Below are 18,536 nucleotides of genomic sequence, written 5' to 3' on the forward strand. Positions count from 1 at the left end.
AACTCCATTAAAAACTTGCGTGAACACAACATTTTGAACTGGTACCTAAAAGTCATTTAGAAGGATATGGAGTGAAGATTTGGGAGTGGGGGGAGAACTGCACAACTGAGCTACCTTTGGAAAGGAGATGCCTTTGGTTTCTATCCACTTCTCCTCAAGTTGGGGGGGGGATCTTAATAATTGGGCAGGTTCATGTCAGAGTTGGCACCAAGCAGCTTAGAATAGGGATGGACAATCATTCACCCCCAACCCCAAGCTGAATTTTTGTGGAGGAAAGTGGTCTAGGGCTGCACGTGCAAAGTGAGTTGACCCAACACACACATTAATTCTCTCTCTCTCTCTCTCTCTCACACACACACACACACACCCAGCCACACACAAATGCGCACATACACTCTCACACTCACATGTGCAAACTCACATGCATGCTGTCATGCACACTTTCACACATGCACAGATTCCCACATGTGTGCGCTGTCTCTCTCACACATGTGCTAGCTCTCCTTTCCCTCCTTTCTCAAATTGGTTTCTGTATGGAGAGGTCTCCTTTCCCAATTCATGGAAAAGAAACCCAGTGATCTGGCCATGGGGGCCAAGACTTCTTCTGCTGACAGTTCCCTTCATTTGCCTGCTGAAAAATGAGGAGATTTGCTGCCCCTGTGGATCCTGCTGCCTGAGGCAGTCACCTCACCTTGCCTTATGAGTGGTGTAGGCAAAACGAAATTGCCCCCCCCCCCCATTGAAGCACTGGGGCTCACTTCCACAGGACTTGGTTGTGATGCCTTTTCTCAATCAAGATTTATGATGTGCAATTGTGTCAAAGCAGCCCCCCCCCTTTCCTCCCTTCTCTTTGCCACACAGCTGGGGCCCTGGACTCCCCAGACCACACACCAACTGCAAGGAACCGGATGTGCCTGCATTGTTAAGAGCATTTGACTGTGACACTTGGCACCTGTTTTGGAGGCGCCCCTCCCCCCTGCAGTTTAATCAAAGAGACCAGATGAGATAATTGGGGAGGAGGAGAGAGGGGAGGGGTTTAGAGGACCCAGTGGAAGACACAAGGAAGGAAGCAGGAGGAAAGTGACACTAGGCAGGTGTGATAGTTGAGGTGTGATAGCAGGTGTGATAGTTTTGGCTAGTACAGTAAACTTGTTGATGATATTTGCTAGTATTTGTATAGCACTTTTAAGTGTTCAGAGTGCTTTGTGTGCATTATTTTAATCCTTACAGCAACCTTAAAGGTAGGCTGACATCAGCACCTCTGTGTTGAAGATGGGGGCTGAGACCAAGGTTTGCCTTAGGCAAGCTTGTGCCAGAAGTGGGATTTTGAACCTGGATGAAAGCACCATTGTTCAGTCACCATGTCATGTCAAGGTTTTCCCCAGTGAGTCATGGGAACTGTAGTTTGTTAAGTGTCCCATGGGCTGTCAGGAGACCCCTCACAGAGCTACAGTTCCCAGGATTATTTGGGGGGGGGCATGACCACTGACATAGCATTAGGGTGCTTTCAGTGTATGGTGTGAACATGACCGAGAGGTGATCAATACAAAGGCACCCAAGCCCAGCAGGTTGGTACTATGTGAGCATCACACCCCAGGAAGGATGATTTTGTAGTGACAACACTAACCTAGTTGTTTTGAGGCATTGCAAAAGATGGGTCACATAGAAGCCTGAAGTCTTGGCTTACCCAGGGGTCATTGATCTTTACATACCTTTCCCTGTTTACCCAGAAATAGGCATTTTTAGGGAAGGATTGTTGTGCCAAAAGAGAACATTTAGGAGCATAAGAAACTGCTTTGTCTTGAGTCAGACCACTGGGCCATCTATCCCAGTGTTGTCTACACTGACTGGCAGCAACCCTCCAGGTTTTCAGGCAGGGTTTCTGTTCTTGTTGCTATTAAATTTGTATACTGCCTTATACCCACAGGTCTCAGGGCAGTTGCAACATAAAATCACAATACAAAAACATAATAATTAATAACAACAACAACAATAATTTATTATACCTCACCTATATGACTGGGTTGCCACAGCCACTCTGTGCAGCTTCCAGCGTATGTAAAAACATAGTAAAACCTTAAAAAGCTTCCCTATACAGGGCTGCCTTCAGATGTTTCCTAAATTACTCATCTCCTTAACATCTGATGGAAGGGTGTTCCATAGGGTGGGTGCCACTACTGAGAAGGCCCCCTGCAAACAAAAACAACATAAACACCCCCCAAAAAATCCCCAACAACTTTTAAAATTACATTGGATGTCAATCAGCCAAAGGCCTGGTTAAAGAGGAATGTTTTTGCCTGGCGAATAAAGGTGTATAATGAAGGCGCCAGCTGAACCTCCCTGGGGAGAGCATTCCATAGATGGGGAGCCATTCTTGTGTTGCCACCCTCCAAACCTCTTGAGGAGGCACACAAAGAAGGACCTCAGAAGATGATCACAGGGTCCGGGAAGGTTCATATGGAAAGAGGTGGTTCACAAAGTATTGTGGTCCTGAGCCGTTTGAGGCTTTATAGGTCAAAAGAAGCACTTTGAATTGGGCCTGGACACTAATCAGTAGCCAGTGCAGTTGGACCAGGATCGATGTAATAGGCTCAAACCGTCTTGCTCCGGTGAGCAACCTGGCCGCTGAATTCTGCACTAGCTGAAGTTTCCAAACCGTCTTCAGAGGCAGCCCTATGTACAACGCACTGCAGTAATCTAACCTTCAGATTATCAGAGTGTAGAGAACAGTAGTTAGGCTCTCCCTGTCCAGATAGGGATGTAGATGGGCCACCAGCCAAAGCTGATGGAAGGCACTCTGGGCCACTGAGGCCACCTGAGCCTTGAGCGACAGCAAAGGATCCAGGAGGAACCCCAGGCTATGAACCTGCTCCTTCAGAGGAAAAATAACCCCATCAAGAGCAGGCGACCTCCCACCCATCTGGTCTAGGGAACCCCCCACCAACAGAGCCTCAGTCTTATCTGGATTGGGCTTCTGTTTCTTGGCTCTCATCCATTCCACTACCAAGACTGGTCCAGCACTTCCACTGCCCCACCTGCAGATGTCAAGGAGAAATAGAGCTGAGTGTCATCATAATCTCTGAAACCTTATCAGGAGGGCTTTAAACTGACTAATGTGGGGGAAGGAGACAGTGCTCCTGAAGGTAGGAATCTATCAATTGATGAAGATGATCATCTAAATGTCATAGACCGAATGGAGCAAACAGCACGCAGACCTAGTGGTGGGAGGAAAAAATCCTTAAATAAGAGACACGGGGGCATGATTAATGGACTTCAATGTCTGTACACTAATGCGCAAAACATGGGAAATAAACAAGATGAGCTTGAGTTCTTGGTACAGCAAACTAAATATGACATAATAGGCATCACTGAAACCTGGTGGGATAAGTCCCACGATTGGAATGTAAAAATGGAGGGATACAATCTATTTCAGAGAAACAGACCAGACAAGAAAGGAGGAGGAGTGGCGTTATATGTCAGGGATGTGTATACCTGTGAAGAGATCCAAGATTTAGAACCTCAAAGCCAAAGTGAGAGTATTTGGGTCAAAATTAAGGGAGAGAAGAATAACAGGGACCTCATTGTGGGAGTTTACTATAGATCCCCAAGCCAAACGGAGGACATAGATGATGCCTTCCTGGAACAGATGGCCAAGCATGCAAAAGGAAGGGAGATAGTAGTAATGGGGGACTTCAGTTACCCGGATATTTGTTGGATGTCAAACTCAGCCAAGAGCATAAGGTCAAACAAATTCCTCACTGGCCTTGCAGACAACTTCATTGTCCAGAAAGTGGGAGAAGCAACAAGAGGAACAGCCATTTTAGATCTGGTCCTAACCAATGTTGATGACCTGGTTAGTGGGGTAGAAGTGGAAGGATCATTAGGCGTGAGTGATCATGCTCTTCTGAAGTTTACTATACAGCGGAAAGGAGCAGCCAAGCATACTAGGACTCAATTTCTTGACTTTAAGAAAGCCGACTTCATAAAACTTAGGGAAGTGCTGGGTGAGATCCCATGGACAGTAATACTAAAAGGAAAGGGAGTTCATGATGGCTGGGAGTTTGTTAAGAGGGAGATAGTAAAAGCACAACTTCAGGCAATACCAATGAGACGGAAACATGGAAGGTGCCTAAAGAAGCCAGGGTGGCTATCTAAAGAACTTTTAACTGAGTTAAGATTTAAAAAGGATGTGTACAAAAAATGGAAAAGGGGGGAATCCACCAAAGAGGAATTCAAACAAATAGCCAGCACGTGTAGACACAAAGTCAGAAAAGCTAAAGCACAGAATGAACTCAGGCTTGCTAGAGATATTAAAAGCAACAAAAAAAGGCTTTTATGGGTATGTTCATAGCAAAAGGAAGAACAAAGAAACAGTGGGGTCACTCAGAGGAAAAGATGGTGAAATGCAAACAGGGGACACAGAAAGGGCTGAACTCCTCAATGCCTTATTTGCCTCAGTCTTCTCCGATAAAGATAACAATGCCTGACCGGAAGAATTTGGAGCAAATGATTCAGCAGAGGAAACACAGCCCAGAATAACTAAGGAGATAGTACAAGAATACTTGGCTAGTCTAGATGTATTCAAGTCTCCAGGGCCAGATGAACTGCATCCAAGAGTATTAAAAGAACTGGCAGATGTGATCTCAGAACCACTGGCAGTCATCTTTGAGAATTCCTGGAGAACAGGCGAAGTCCCGGCAGACTGGAGGAGGTCAAATGTTGTCCCTATTTTCAAAAAGGGGAAAAGAGAGGACCCAAATAATTACTGCCCAGTCAGTCTGACATCAATACCAGGGAAGATTCTGGAGCAGATCATTAAGCAAACAGTCTGTGAGCACCTAGAAAGGAATGCTGTGATCACCAATAGTCAGCATGGATTTCTGAAAAATAAGTCATGTCAGACTAACCTGATCTCATTTTTTGACAGAATTACAAGCCTGGTAGATGAAGGGAATGCAGTGGATGTAGCCTACCTTGATTTCAGCAAGGCATTTGACAAGGTGCCCCATGATATTCTTGTAAAGAAGCTGGTAAAATGCGGTCTTGACTATGCTACCACTCAGTGGATTTGTAACTGGCTGACTGACCGAACCCAAAGGGTGCTCATCAATGGTTCCTCTTCATCCTGGAGAATAGTGACTAGTGGGGTGCCACAGGGTTCTGTCTTGGGCCCGGTCTTATTCAACATCTTTATCAATGACTTGGATGATGGACTCAAGGGCATCCTGATCAAATTTGCAGATGACACCAAACTGGGAGGGGTGGCTAACACCCCAGAGGACAGGATCACACTTCAAAACGACCTTGACAGATTAGAGAACTGGGCCAAAACAAACATGATGAATTTTAACAGGGAGAAATGTAAAGTATTGCACTTGGGCAAAAAAAATGAGAGGCACAAATACAAGATGGGTGACACCTGGCTTGAGAGCAGTACATGTGAAAAGGATCTAGGAGTCTTGGTTGACCACAAACTTGACATGAGCCAACAGTGTGACGCGGCAGCTAAAAAAGCCAATGCAATTCTGGGCTGCATCAATAGGAGTATAGCATCTAGATCAAGGGAAGTAATAGTGCCACTGTATTCTACTCTGGTCAGACCTCACCTGGAGTACTGTGTCCAATTCTGGGCACCACAGTTCAAGAAGGACACTGACAAACTGGAACGTGTCCAGAGGAGGGCAACCAAAATGGTCAAAGGCCTGGAAACGATGCCTTATGAGGAATGGCTAAGGGAACTGGGCATGTTTAGCCTGGAGAAGAGGAGGTTAAGGGGTGATATGATAGCCATGTTCAAATATATAAAAGGATGTCACATAGAGGAGGGAGAAAGTTGCTGCTCCAGAGAAGCGGACACGGAGCAATGGATTCAAACTACAAGAAAGAAGATTCCACCTAAACATTAGGAAGAACTTCCTGACAGTAAGAGCTGTTCGACAGTGGAATTTGCTGCCAAGGAGGGTGGTGGAGTCTCCTTCTTTGGAGGTCTTTAAGCAGAGGCTTGACAACCATATGTCAGGAGTGCTCTGATGGTGTTTCCTGCTTGGCAGAGGGTTGGACTCGATGGCCCTTGTGGTCTCTTCCTGATTCTATGATTCTATCAGCGTACTGCTGACAACGTACTCCGATCCTGCGGATAACCCCACCCAGCAGTTTCATGTAGATATGTTAAACATCGTGGGGGATAGGATTGAGCCCTGAGGAACCCCACACTGAAAGCTCCATGGGGCTGAAAAACATTCCCCAAGTAACACCCTCTAGGAACAACCATCCAAGTAGGACTGGAACCACTGCAAAGCGGTGCCACCCATCCCTAGTTTGGAGAGTCGTTCCAGAAGGATGCCATGGTTGATGGTATCAAAAGCCGCTGAGAGGTCGAGAAGAATTAACAGGGACATGTTTCCCTTGTCTCTCTCTTGACAGAGGTCATCATACAGGGCAACCAAAGCAGTTTCTGTGCCAAAACCGGGCCTAAACCCCGATTGAAATGGATTCAGAAAATCAGTTTCTTCCAAAAGTGTGTGGATCTGGTCTGCAACCACTCGCTCCAGAACCTTGCCCAAGAAAGGGAGATTAGCAACTGGCCGGTAGTTAGTTTTTCTGAATCCAGGCAAGGTTTTTTAAGGAGTGGTTTTAGCACTGCCTCCTTCAAACAGGCAGGGACCACCCCCTCTTGTAAAGAGGCATTGATCACCTCCCTGGCCCAGCCAGCTGTTCCCTCCCTGCTGGTTTTTATCAGCCAGGAGGGACAAGGGTCTAGAGCGCAAGTGATCGCTCTGACTGATCCGAGCACCTTGGCCACATCCTTGAGCCTTACCAACTGAAACTCATCCAGCACAACAGCACTAGACTGTGCTCTGGACACCCCATGAAATACATCTGCTATAACAGCAGAGTCAAGGTCTTGGTGGATGCAAGTGATCTTATCCTCAAAATGCCTTGCAAACGAGTCACAGCTACTCTTGGTTCTCCCACCTCCTTTGGGCCAGCCTGGAAAAGGCCTGGAAAAGCTCTGCCAGGTGACATAATGAGGATGCAATGGAGGCAGCAAAGTAGAATCATAGAGACATAGAATTGTGGAGTTAGAAGGGACCGCAAAGGTCAGGGTGGATTTGATTTAAATCAAATCGATTTAAATCATGATTAAATAATGATTTAAATCACTAGTCACTAAGACTTTATTTATTTATTTTTTTACAGAAAGACACATAATTGCTTTTATAATCTTAATATTTACAAACAGATGAAGGTTTAATTTTTGGAATAATAAATTTTCAGAGTAGTTTTTACAGTTATATCAAAAATTACTGATTTGGTTACACTATTAGAAATACATTGACAGATAATTAAGAAATTATTGTGAGGTTTAATAAGTTAACTGTTTCTATTTGGACAACTTTTCTGCTGTACTTTATTGGAAGGAGAAAAACAATCATTTCCTTAATAACAATTTAAACAATTTATTTAAATAAAACAATAACATTATAGCATATGTATCAATGTTTGTTAACTGATGTGGTTAAATGATTTTTTTAAAAAAAACCACACCTTAGACTGAATTTTAGCCCACATGAAAAACTTAAAGCAAATCCTTATTTCCTGATGAGGACTATAATGTAACTTAAATAGAAAACTATCCTTAGAAAGATTTTCCCTCCAAAAGCATTTTATTTTAAAAATCCAATTTAAATTTAAAAATGTGATTTTATTATTATTATTATTATATATATATTTAAAAATCATTGATTTTTATCCACCCTGCCAAGGGTCATCTAGTCCAACCCCCTGCAATGCAGTAAACTCAGCTAAAGCATCCCTGACAGATGACCACCCGACCTCTGCTTAGTCCACCACCTCCCAAGGGAGAGTGTTCCACTGCCTAACAGCTCTTACTGTCAGAAAGTTGTTTAGTCTGATGTTTAGTCTGATGTTTAGTCAGAATCTCCTTTCTTGTAACTTGAAGATATTGGTTTGAGTCCTCCCCTCCAGAGAAAACAAGCTTGTTCCTCTTTCGTGTGGTAGCCCTTCAGATATTGGAAGATGGCTATCATATCTCCTCTCAATCTCCTCTTTTCCGGACTAAACATCTCCAGCTCTCTCAACCATTCTTCATAAGGCTTGGTTTCCAGACCCCTGATCATCTTGGCTGCCCTCTGCACATGTTCCGATTTGTCAACATCCTTAAATTGTGGTGCCCAGAATTGGACACAGGACTCCCAGTATTGTCAGACCAATACAGAATAGAACAGTACTGTTACTTCCTTTGATCCAGACATTAGACTTCTGTTTTGACTGGCTGAAGATCTTTTGTTGGAAGTTCCCTGTGTTTTCATGCCAGCACATAACAAGAGCCACTTTGACCACCTTCCTGCTTTCCACAGTGGCTGGTCAATTGCCTGCAGGAAGCTCATAATTTTTTTTGGATGCAACAACTTTTTGGTACTGGTTCTCCCAACAGTGGTTCTGTGCTTAACTGGGACTGGGAGGGGATCCAGATTCAGATACATGCTCAGCCCTGAAGTTTACTGGGGTGTCCTTGGGCTGCTCACCATCTCTCAATCTAAGCTGCACTGCAGGGCTGTTGTGGAAGAAGGACCATGTATATTGTCAAGTTCATTGGAGGAAAGGCAGGAAATAAATGAAATAAATCATTTTGCACACAAGTCAAACAGTCAAGCCCTCTTCTCAGCAACCCCCATAAAAGGGCCCCCAGTGCAGCGGCATATAGGTGTTGGTAAAATGGCTACTGCCTTCAGGCTTAAAGTATACAAGACAAAACACAAAAGGAAATGGGGTTGGGGATGGAGGAGGGCAGGGGGAGAAAAGAAAACTAGAGCGCTGGCTACAGAGAGAGCATTTGAATGACCAGCTGGAATGGAAAGGTTCCATTTAGCCTTCATGTTCACCTGCCAAGACCTTAATGAAAGGTTTCTGTGTTTGCAGGATGCACAGATAACAGGAAAGCTCTGGGAGCTGTGGGTTTTCTTCTTTAAGCCTTAAGCTCTTAAAGCTGCTGGTTGCTTTTAAACAAAGTATTTTCAAGGAACGCCTGGTGTGAATTGTGTGGGATAATCTGCAGCATATAACCAACATACTTAAGTCTAATTAATGCATGAAGGGGTTAATACCATAGAGTAAGCTGTCCTGCCAAGCTCAGCTAAGTCCACTTTCCCTTGCCTTGGGACAGGTGCACCATCTGGGGGGATTGAGGCCCCCCTCAATTTTCAAGGAGGGAGCCGGGGCCCCTCAAAATTTCCCAGTGGCCATGTGCACATGCCACAAGGTGTGGTCACATCACGTGCGCTAGCCACGAGGCATTCTCACAACACGTCAGCATGCCGTGCGGCATGCACACACAGCATACTGACACTGTGTGGCCCCGGCCCCATCAGTCGTGGGGGCAAGGCAGTGAGCTTGCCTCTGGAGGAACTAGGTAATTAAACCTTTGCTCCCCTTTCAGTCTACCTTCATTCATTCAACTTGTTTTTATTATTGCTTGTTAGCCGCCCTGAGCCCGCCCTTGGCTGGGGAGGGCGGGGTATAAATAAAAATTATTATTATTATTATTACCTGAGAAGCTCATTGTGTGAAGAGGCTCAGCTGCTTGCTTCAGCTCAGACCACATGGCTCTCAGAAACCACTCTTGAGTTCCTATACCAATACTTTAGGAACTTTCACTGCTCTGTAACTAAGTAAGTTTTACTGCCTGTGCAACTTTTTCCACACATAGCTTGCCATGTGTGGTCTTTTTATGTGCTGGGGGAAGAGGAAAACTTTGGAAGGAACTCACAAAGGCATATTTTAAAAGGTCCAACAGCCTATATTTCCACACTTTCCTTTGCTTTATATTTTGTGAAAGGCTTCTCCACAGAAATTTCAAGACTTGAGAAAGACCTAATACAAACACAAAAAAGTCGCTCTCTAAAATGTACAGATTTCTCCTTGACTGGGAGGTCAAAGAAGAAGAAGTAAAATCTGTTAAGGTACAATGGACCAGAGATTTTGGCTACAACATCCAAATGGAATCATGGGAAAGGTTGTGGAGGGAGAAAGAGAATTTCATGAAAATGCTCTACAGATGGTACTTAACACCTGTAAAACTGGCCAAAATGTATAAATCTAGGTCAAACATCTGCTGGAGGCACTATGACCCACATGTGGTGGAACTGCAAAAAAAAAAAGGAATTTTGGGGAACTATATATAACTAACTTTTTAAAATGTTTAAATGTTCCTTTCCTAAGAAGCCTGAAGCCTTCCTGTTAGCTATAATGAGCAATGAAATTCCAAAAAGGGTAAGGAAAAAAATTATTTTTGCAGTAGCAGCAGCAAGAATTCTGGTTGCTAAGGTATGGAAAGGAGATTCTACTCCCTCAAAATTAGACTGGTATAATAAAATGTTGGAATATGCAGAGCTAGCAAGATTCAGAGACCATACCAATCAAATATTTAATAAAGAGTGGAATATTTAGAGAATATCTACAAGAAATCTGTAATAATAAGTGTAATAATCTAAATTATTTCGCAGGCCTGAATTGACTTCTGCATGAAATAAGAGAATTTTACAAAATTAACACAACTGAACAACCTATGAGAGATAAAGTTAAGTGTGCAGTTGTAATGTAATTTAGGAACCACAATGGGGGGACTGGAAGTCATGTCGGAATTTGTGATGTGTGAATTCAGTCTTTTCTTTTTTTGTAATGAGTGTTGATTTTGGATTGCCTTTTGTTGATCATTGCGTTTTGTTTTGTTTTGTACTTGTTTTGTTTTATTTTTAAAACTAACAACACATTTTTAAAAAAAAAAAATGTTGTAGCTTGCCCTGGGGCCTCAGCATGAAGGACCGTGATGATGATTTTAATTAACAGTGTCTTTTTCTTTTCTCTTCTCCCCGGAACAGGCAACCAAGCAATTCCTTGAAGAGATTAACAAGTGGACAGTCCAATACAATGTGTCTCCCCTCTCTTGGAATGTGGCAGTCAAATTCCTCATGGCCAGGAAATTCGATGTCCTGAGAGCGATCGAGCTCTTCCATTCCTACAGGGTAAGGGGATCAATTCCTCCCCAGAAATGGAGGGAGAGAGCTGGAGAGACCTCATGGCTCACGAGGAGACCCTTCCAGGAGCCCAAAGGGACGAGGGCTTTGTGGAGGCTGCTCAGCCTCCCGGCCTAACAGCTGATGTGAAGGGTTGCCTGGCAGCTGCCACTTTTCACGTCCCAGAGCTTCAGTTCCAATTGCGGTTATTTTGGGTACAATATTTTTAATCTGGCTTGCAGAGAGAGTGCATTTAAAGCAGGGGTAGGCAACCTGAGGCCCGTGGGCCAGATGTAGCCCAATTGCCTTCTCAATCCGGCCTGCGAACAGTCCAGGAATCAGCGTGTTTTTACATGACTAGAATGTGTCCTTTTATTTAAAATGCATCTCTGGGTTATTTGTGGGGCTTAGGAATTCGTTCATATCCACCCCTCCAAAAAAATATAGTCCGGCCCCCCACATGGTCTGAGGGATGGTGGACCGGCCCCCTGCTGAAAAAGGTTACTGACCCCTGATTTAAAGGGTATCTAGAGGGTGCTTCCACTTACGTGATTTTCACTTATGTGCCAGAACATGTGGGGAGTTGCCTGTACTAAAAAAGATTAAAATTTCTATCAGCATTTCAAAGCATCTGGGGAGGCCTGTCTAAACAAAAATCTTTTCAGCAGGTGCTGCTGGACTCCAGCTCCACTCAGCCCCACCCAGAGGGCTACTGGTCTGAGCGGACGAAGGATCCCCACCTTGGTTGCAGACAATAACAGAGTGTTTTCTTTCCTCCTAGGAAACCAGGCTGAAGGAAGGGATCGTGAAGCTGAAGCCTCATGAGGAACCTCTCCGCTCAGAGCTGCTTAGTGGAAAGTTCACCATCCTGGTGAGTAAGGTGCTTTGCTTGGGCAGACAGAGCTGTGGATAACTGTGGAAGTTGGGCTTCCTGTTTGCGGAGGCAGGGGACACATGTCTCCATAGTGTGGTTTTAGATCATAGAATCATAAAATTGTAGAGTTGGAAGGGACCCCAAGGGTCATCTAGTCCAACCCCCTGCAATGCAGGAATTACAGCTGAAGCATCCATGACAGATGGCTATCCAACCTCTGCTTGAAAAACTCCAAGGAAGGAGAGTCCACCACGTCCCAAGAGTGTCCATCCTACTGTTGAACAGCTCTTACCATCAGAAAGTTCTTCCTGATGTTGAGTCAGAATCTCCTTTCTTGTAACTTGAAGCCATGGGTTCGAGGCCTACCCTCCAGAGCAGGAGAAAACAAGCTTGTTCCATCTTCCGCATGACAGCCCTTAAGATATTTGAAGATGGTGATCATATCTCCTCTTTTCCAGGCTAGTCTCCTCTTTTCCAGGCTAAACATACCCAGCTCCTTCAACTGCTCCTCATAAGGCTTCGTCTCCAGACCCTTCATCTTGGTTGCCCTCCTTTGCACACCTTCCAGCTTGTCAACACCCTTCTTAAATTGTGGTGTCCAGAAATGGACATAGTATGTATTCCAAGTGTGGTCTGAGTAAGGCAGAATAAAGCAAGAATTTGACTTCCCTTGATCTGAACACTAGACTTCCTTCTGTTGATTCAGAATAGCATTAACTTGTTTGCTGCTGCACCACACTGTTGACTTATATTAAGCTTGTGGTCCACCAAGACCCCTAGATGTATTTCACATGTACTACTAGTAAACCAGGTGTCCCCCCCATCTTATACTTGTGCATCTGGTTCTTCCTGCCTAAGTGCAGAACCTTGCAACTGCTCTTCAGAAGTGCTGCTGTCTCCAACTGTGGAGGCAGAGCAGAGCCATCCTGGCTGGTAGCCCTTGATAGCCGCCGCCGCCTCCTCCATGAATTGGTCCAATCTTAGCTGATGGCTATCCCTGCTTCTGGAGGGAGGGAGTTCCATCCTTGAACTCTGCATTGTGTGAAGAAGGACTTCCTTTTATCTGTCTGGAGTTTCACTCTGCTTTCCCCACATTGCATCCTATTCGTGAATCAACAGTGTCATAATTACTTTGGCCCTCAGAGCTGCTTGTTTGTTTTATTAGGTTTATCTCCTTTGTTTTCCTCCAAGGAGGTTCAGGCCCTGTAGATCACTTCTGCCTGTTGACATTTTTTATCCTTGCAGCAACCCTGTGAGGTAGGCTGGCAACCCCTCTTTGCCTCAGCGTTCCATGCGCAATCTCATCTGATCCGAAAGCTAAGCAAGGTCAGGCCTGTTTAGTACCTGGATGGGACCCCTCTGGGAACACCAGGTGCCACGGGCTTCTGCTGGGATAGCTCAGTTGGTAGAGCATGAGACTCTTTAATCTCAGCCACGGGTTCCAGCCCCATGTTGGGCATTGCAGGGGGTGGACTAGATGACCCTCATGGTTCCTTCCTACTCTATAGTTCTAGGATTTTAGGATTTGGTCATGCAACAGCCAGAATTCCAAAGTGGCTTTGAACGGATTTTGACTTTTTATGCCCCTGCAGAGACTGATCTGCCCCTCTTCTGCTTCATTGCTGATCTTTTATCTCTGGCATTTTTGCAGAGCGTACGAGATCCCACTGGAGCATCGATTGCCCTCTTCACTGCCAAGTTGCACCATCCCAACAAAAGCATCCAACATGTGGTCCTCCAAGCGCTCTTCTACTTGCTGGACAGAGCTGTGGAGAGGTGAGTAGAAGACTTTCCATCCCTGTGGGGTTTGCTTCTTTCAGATGACCGCACTTCAATAATGTGTGTGTTTTCCCCTTTGGCATCCTGTGTGCAGCTTTTTTGCAGCGTTGCCTTCTCATCTGACCCAGAATGAGATCCATATAAGAATACAAGCAAAGCCTTGTGGATCTGGCCAGTGGCCCATCTAGTCCAGCGTCCTGTTCTCACAGGGGCCAAGCAGATGCCCCTGGGAAACCTGTAAAGAGGACCTGAGTGCAAGAGTCCTCTCCCTTCCTTCGGCTTCCAGCAACGGGTCTTCAGAAGAGCTTACTGCCTTCAGTTGTGGAGGCAGAGCAGAGCCCTCAGGGCTCGTAACCACAGAGAGTCCTCTCCTCCATGAAGCTGTCTAATCCTTGGTGGCCATCACTGCCCCCTTCAGGAGGGAGTTCCATAGTTCAGCTCTGTGCTGTGTGAAGAAGGACTTTCTTCTATCTGCCCCGAATCTCCCAACATTCAGCTGGAAGCCCACAAATTTCAGTGTTATAACAGAGAGAGAGAAAAACTTTCCTCCGTCCCTTTCTTCTTGCAATGCATAATTTTATAAACTTCTGTCATGAAGAAGAGTGCATGTTAATTCTGGATAACGTCAGTCAAATAGTTAAGCACATACTTTATCCTGTTAAATTAAAATACTTAACATTGACTGGTTTATGATCTCAAGGATCACAAGGACCAAAAGCCCTGTCTCTTGTCCTGTCTCTCATGGTGGCCAACAAGATGCTTCTTGCGAAGGCCACAAGCAGGACATGGTTCATCAGCGATCTCTCCCTGTTACTTTCCTCCAAAGGGTATTCAGTCATCTGCTGCCTCCGATCCTGGAGGTTCAATGTAGAAATCATGACTTAATGGCCAATGACAGACCTCTCCTCCTTCATGGATTGGTCTTACCTCCTTTTAAAGCCTTCTGAGTTGTTTGCCCTCACCTTAACCTCTGGCAATGAAGATTCCTAACAATTAATCCTGGGCTGTTTGCAGAAATACTTCCTTTTCTCTCTGCCAAACATGGGAGGACCCTGAGCTCTCATGGAATGAGAGTGGGAGAACATCTCCCTATTCACCAGGTGTCATTTTAGAAACCTATAAGCAGCATCCTAAACATCTCAGGTTCTGCTGATTTTTCCATTTCTGTCCTCATTCCTATACAATGGATATGCTGTTGGGCTGTTACCAAAGTCCTAATTTGTGCACACTTTCTCTTTTCTACTCCCTGCCAGCTTCGAAACTCAGCGAAATGGCCTGGTATTTATATATGACATGGCAGGCTCCCACTATACCAACTTTGAGCTGGATCTCAGCAAGAAAATCCTGAACCTTCTGAAGGTAAAAGGAAGGGCCATTGGTGTTGGGGGGGGGGGCAACCTCTGTTTCTGCCAAGGGCTGCACTCCTGTGGGGTTGATCCCTACCAGCGGCTGTGTGCTGGCTATGGGCAGGGATGAAACCAGTGGTGGACTGGGTCACCCACCCCAGTAGGCAGGACCCCCTTTTCTCTCTCTCTCTGTCCTGCCCCCTTCTCTTTCTGTCACTCCCCTTTCCCCTCTCTCATTCTCGCTGGCTCCCTGCCCAGAAGCCTTAAGCAATTGCTTGTCAAGGGCTGTGGGAAGGAGGCCAAGGCCTGTCGGCTACAGAGACCTGGATGGATCCTGGAGTCGCTTGGAGTTCTGTCCTCCCTCTCATTGTGGAGGTTCCCCTTGGTTTGGCTAACATTATGGCATGAGGGGAGGCATCAGGAATGGGGCATTTTACGGAGTAAATAAATGGGGTAGCCGTCAAGGTGGCTCTTGGCTCGGAAAGATGGCAAAGTAGCCACGAGGATTGTGTCTTCCTCAGCCTGTGATGTCCCTCCAGACGTTGTTGCACTATAAGTCCCATCAGCCTTTGCAGTGGTCATGCTGGATGTGGCTGATAGGAGCTGTGGTCCAACAGCAACTGGAGGCCACCCGGATGGGCCGGACTGACCTTGTCTCTGGCCTCCTCCTTGCCTACCTTGGGAGGGGGAAGCATCTGGAGGAAGGCTGTGATGCTGCTCTTAAAGGCTTAAAGGGTGATGGGCCTGGGAGTCGGGTGGTCTTCTGTCAGTAGCCAGCATGTCTAGTGGTTAGACCATTGGATAAAGACCTGGGAGTCCAGGGTACAAATACCTGCTCGATCAGAGAGCTCCCTGGGTGACCTTGGGGCAGTCGCAGCCTCACAGCCTAACCTACCTCACAGGGTTGTTGGGAGGGGCAGGGAACCTGGTGTGCCACCATTAGTTCTTTAGAGTAAAGGTGGGCTATAAATGTGGATAATGGTGGCAAGAAGAGCCATAATAGTAGCAGCCAAGAGGCATAGCTGTCAACTTACAGATTTGAAAATAAGGGATCAGCAGCCAAAATAAGGGATTTTAGTCAACCAGCTGAAATACAAAGTTAAAAGGGGCAAGATAATTTTGGAGAGCAGCACCGGTTTTTAGCCCTTCGTTTCCAGAGGTTGCTGCTCAAGACACCAGCTGATGAAACACTGTAATTAAATAACTACAAGCAGCAACCACTTTTTGCACAAAACAAAGTCCAAGCTATGAAGATACTGCTGCAGTTCTGTATCTTTTCTCTCGTGCTCCATCTGCAGCTCTCAGTTCCATCAGGTGGGGCAGGAGGAAGGGGGAGGAATAGCGCCCGAAGTAAACCCGCAGATCAGACCATCTATGCTAGTCTACCACTACAAATCTATGGTAGAAGCGCTTGCGGTCCTTCCTCCGCTTTCCCCCTCTATGGTTAGCCCTTGGCACACCTGCCTGCGCCTGCGCCTCCGCCTCTGCCTCCTCCTCCTCTCTCTGAACTGCTTTCTCTATGGTTGCCCTCACTCTCCTTTCAAGGCTCCTCAGCAATTCATAGGGCGCACCAGGCTGCCCATCTCATCCGGGTCCTTCGGCGGCGCTGCCGCAGTACGTCCTAGCAGGAGCGGTGGCGGCGACAGGCAGAGGGGAGGCCCCAGGCAGAGATGCTCAGTTTGGCAGCCACGAGGAGGATGGCGGCGGAAGGGCCCGAGGCTCTCACCAGTCCCGGTGGGAAGGGGCTCCCGGGGGCCGAGGCTGGTGAGAGGAGGCTGGAGGGGGGCGAGCCGAGCAGCCAAGCAACACAGTTGGAGCCTCCCTCCTCCCTGGCTGGCAGGGAGGGAGAGGAGCTGCTTCTTTTGAAACCCGGGAAATTTAAGGGACATCATAAATAAGGGACAGCAGCGGGACACGGCGCTGGGATAAGGGAGTTTCCCGCCAAATAAGGGACGGTTGACAGCTATGCCAAGAGATAAGGTATCAAAGATTCTGTATGATTAAGAACATAAGGATAGCCTTCTGGATGAGGCCCATGGCCCATCCCGTCTAGCATCTTGTTCCCACAGCAGCCATCAGATGGCTGCAGGAAACGCACAAGCAGGACCCAGGCCCAAGAGCCCCCTCCCCGCCTGTGGTCTCCAGCAACCAGCATTCAGAAGCATTATTCCCTCTGGCCAGGAGAAGGAGCAGATCCTCCTGGCTAGTAGCCATTGAGAGCCTGCTCCTCCATGAATGGGTCTAATACTTTTTTAAAGCTGTCCCAAGTTCTAATACTTTTTTAAAGCTGTCCACATGTTTTAATGTTATGGGAGAGGGAGAAAAACTTTTCTCTCTGCTCTTTCTCCCTGTCATTGATCTTTTTATAGACTTCTCTCATGTTGCCTCCCTTACCTCCCTTTTCTCTTGGGACTAAAAAATCCCAAATGGTGCAACGTTTCCTTGTTGATTCCCCCCCCCTTTACACTCTTAAGCATGTTACTCTTAGAAGGTGTCTACTTAAAAAAAAAAAAAAAAATCCTGTTGGTATTTCACTGTTCAAGTGGGAGAGCTCTCCTCTCTTGCCCAGTGACATCAGTGTGGTGCAGAGGATATTTTCACCTGCACTGGAATACCAAGATATGCAGTCATGCCTTTTGGATGGTCCCTCATAAACTGGAGAAAGGGACATACAATGGTACCTTGGTAGTCGAACAGCTAGGCTCCTAAACAAATCTGCTCCCGAACACCGCAAACCCGGAAGTGAGTGCTCCAGTTTGTGAACGTTTTTCAGAAGCCGAGCGTCCAATGTGGCTTCCGATTGAGTGCAGGAAGCTCCTGCAGTCAATCGGAAGCCTCATCTTGGTTTTCAAACCATTTTGCAAGTTGAATGGACTTCGGAATGGATTAAGTTCGAGAACCAAGGTACCACTGTACTTAATTTAAGCAAGTTTATCCACTAAGGCCTAAAGCACTGGGGATGTATCCAAGAAAGGCTGTACCCAGACTAGGCCTATTGAACAGTCATGCCTGTCATTTTTAAATGGGTCTAGTCTGAGTGGGGCTAACATGGAACACAATCCACCAACTGGCTGATGAGATGCTGGTGAACTGGCAAATCACAGATATGGAACACAAATGCAGAGCCAAAGAGGTCATCACCTTGGACAAGATGACAGCAGTCCCTGTGGTTCAGTCAAGGCATTTGAAGCCATTTCCCAGAAAAGTCAGAAGCAACCATTTCCTCTATTTAATTGACCTTTTTTAAAAAATAACAAAAAAACAAAATTAAACTAATATAAATAAAAAAGAGCATTTGAGGTTCCATAAATATGTTCATCCAATTAAAAGTGAGTCAGTTAATTACCCTGGAGCAGTGGAGTGCTTGTTCGAAATCGGAGCCTATGTCATGGAAACTCTCTCTGTCCCTTAAGCCCGAATAGGAAGACCGTGCAGCGGAAATGTGTTCTCTCCCCTGTTAGAACTCCTTTTTATTTAGTTCATTGTTTCACAACAAAAATG

At 46.0% G+C, this 18,536-nt stretch overlaps 1 protein-coding gene across 2 annotated transcripts in view; it reads left to right on the forward strand.

Annotated features, from left to right (window-relative positions):
• PTPN9 (protein tyrosine phosphatase non-receptor type 9) overlaps positions 1-18,536 on the forward strand; it is a 60,924-nt gene that overhangs the window by 9,064 nt on the left and 33,324 nt on the right. For both annotated transcript variants that reach the window (XR_014557903.1, XM_083712216.1), the window contains 4 exons: positions 10,902-11,045; positions 11,818-11,907; positions 13,562-13,686; positions 14,943-15,048. Coding sequence is in view for 1 of the 2 variants with exons in the window: in XM_083712216.1 (XP_083568342.1) it covers positions 10,902-11,045; positions 11,818-11,907; positions 13,562-13,686; positions 14,943-15,048 (465 nt within the window). In the remaining variant the exon portion in view is untranslated. The remainder of the gene's footprint in view (positions 1-10,901; positions 11,046-11,817; positions 11,908-13,561; positions 13,687-14,942; positions 15,049-18,536) is intronic.

This window comes from Podarcis gaigeae (assembly GCF_964106915.1).
Source record: "Podarcis gaigeae genome assembly, chromosome: 14".
NCBI lineage: Eukaryota > Metazoa > Chordata > Lepidosauria > Squamata > Lacertidae > Podarcis > Podarcis gaigeae.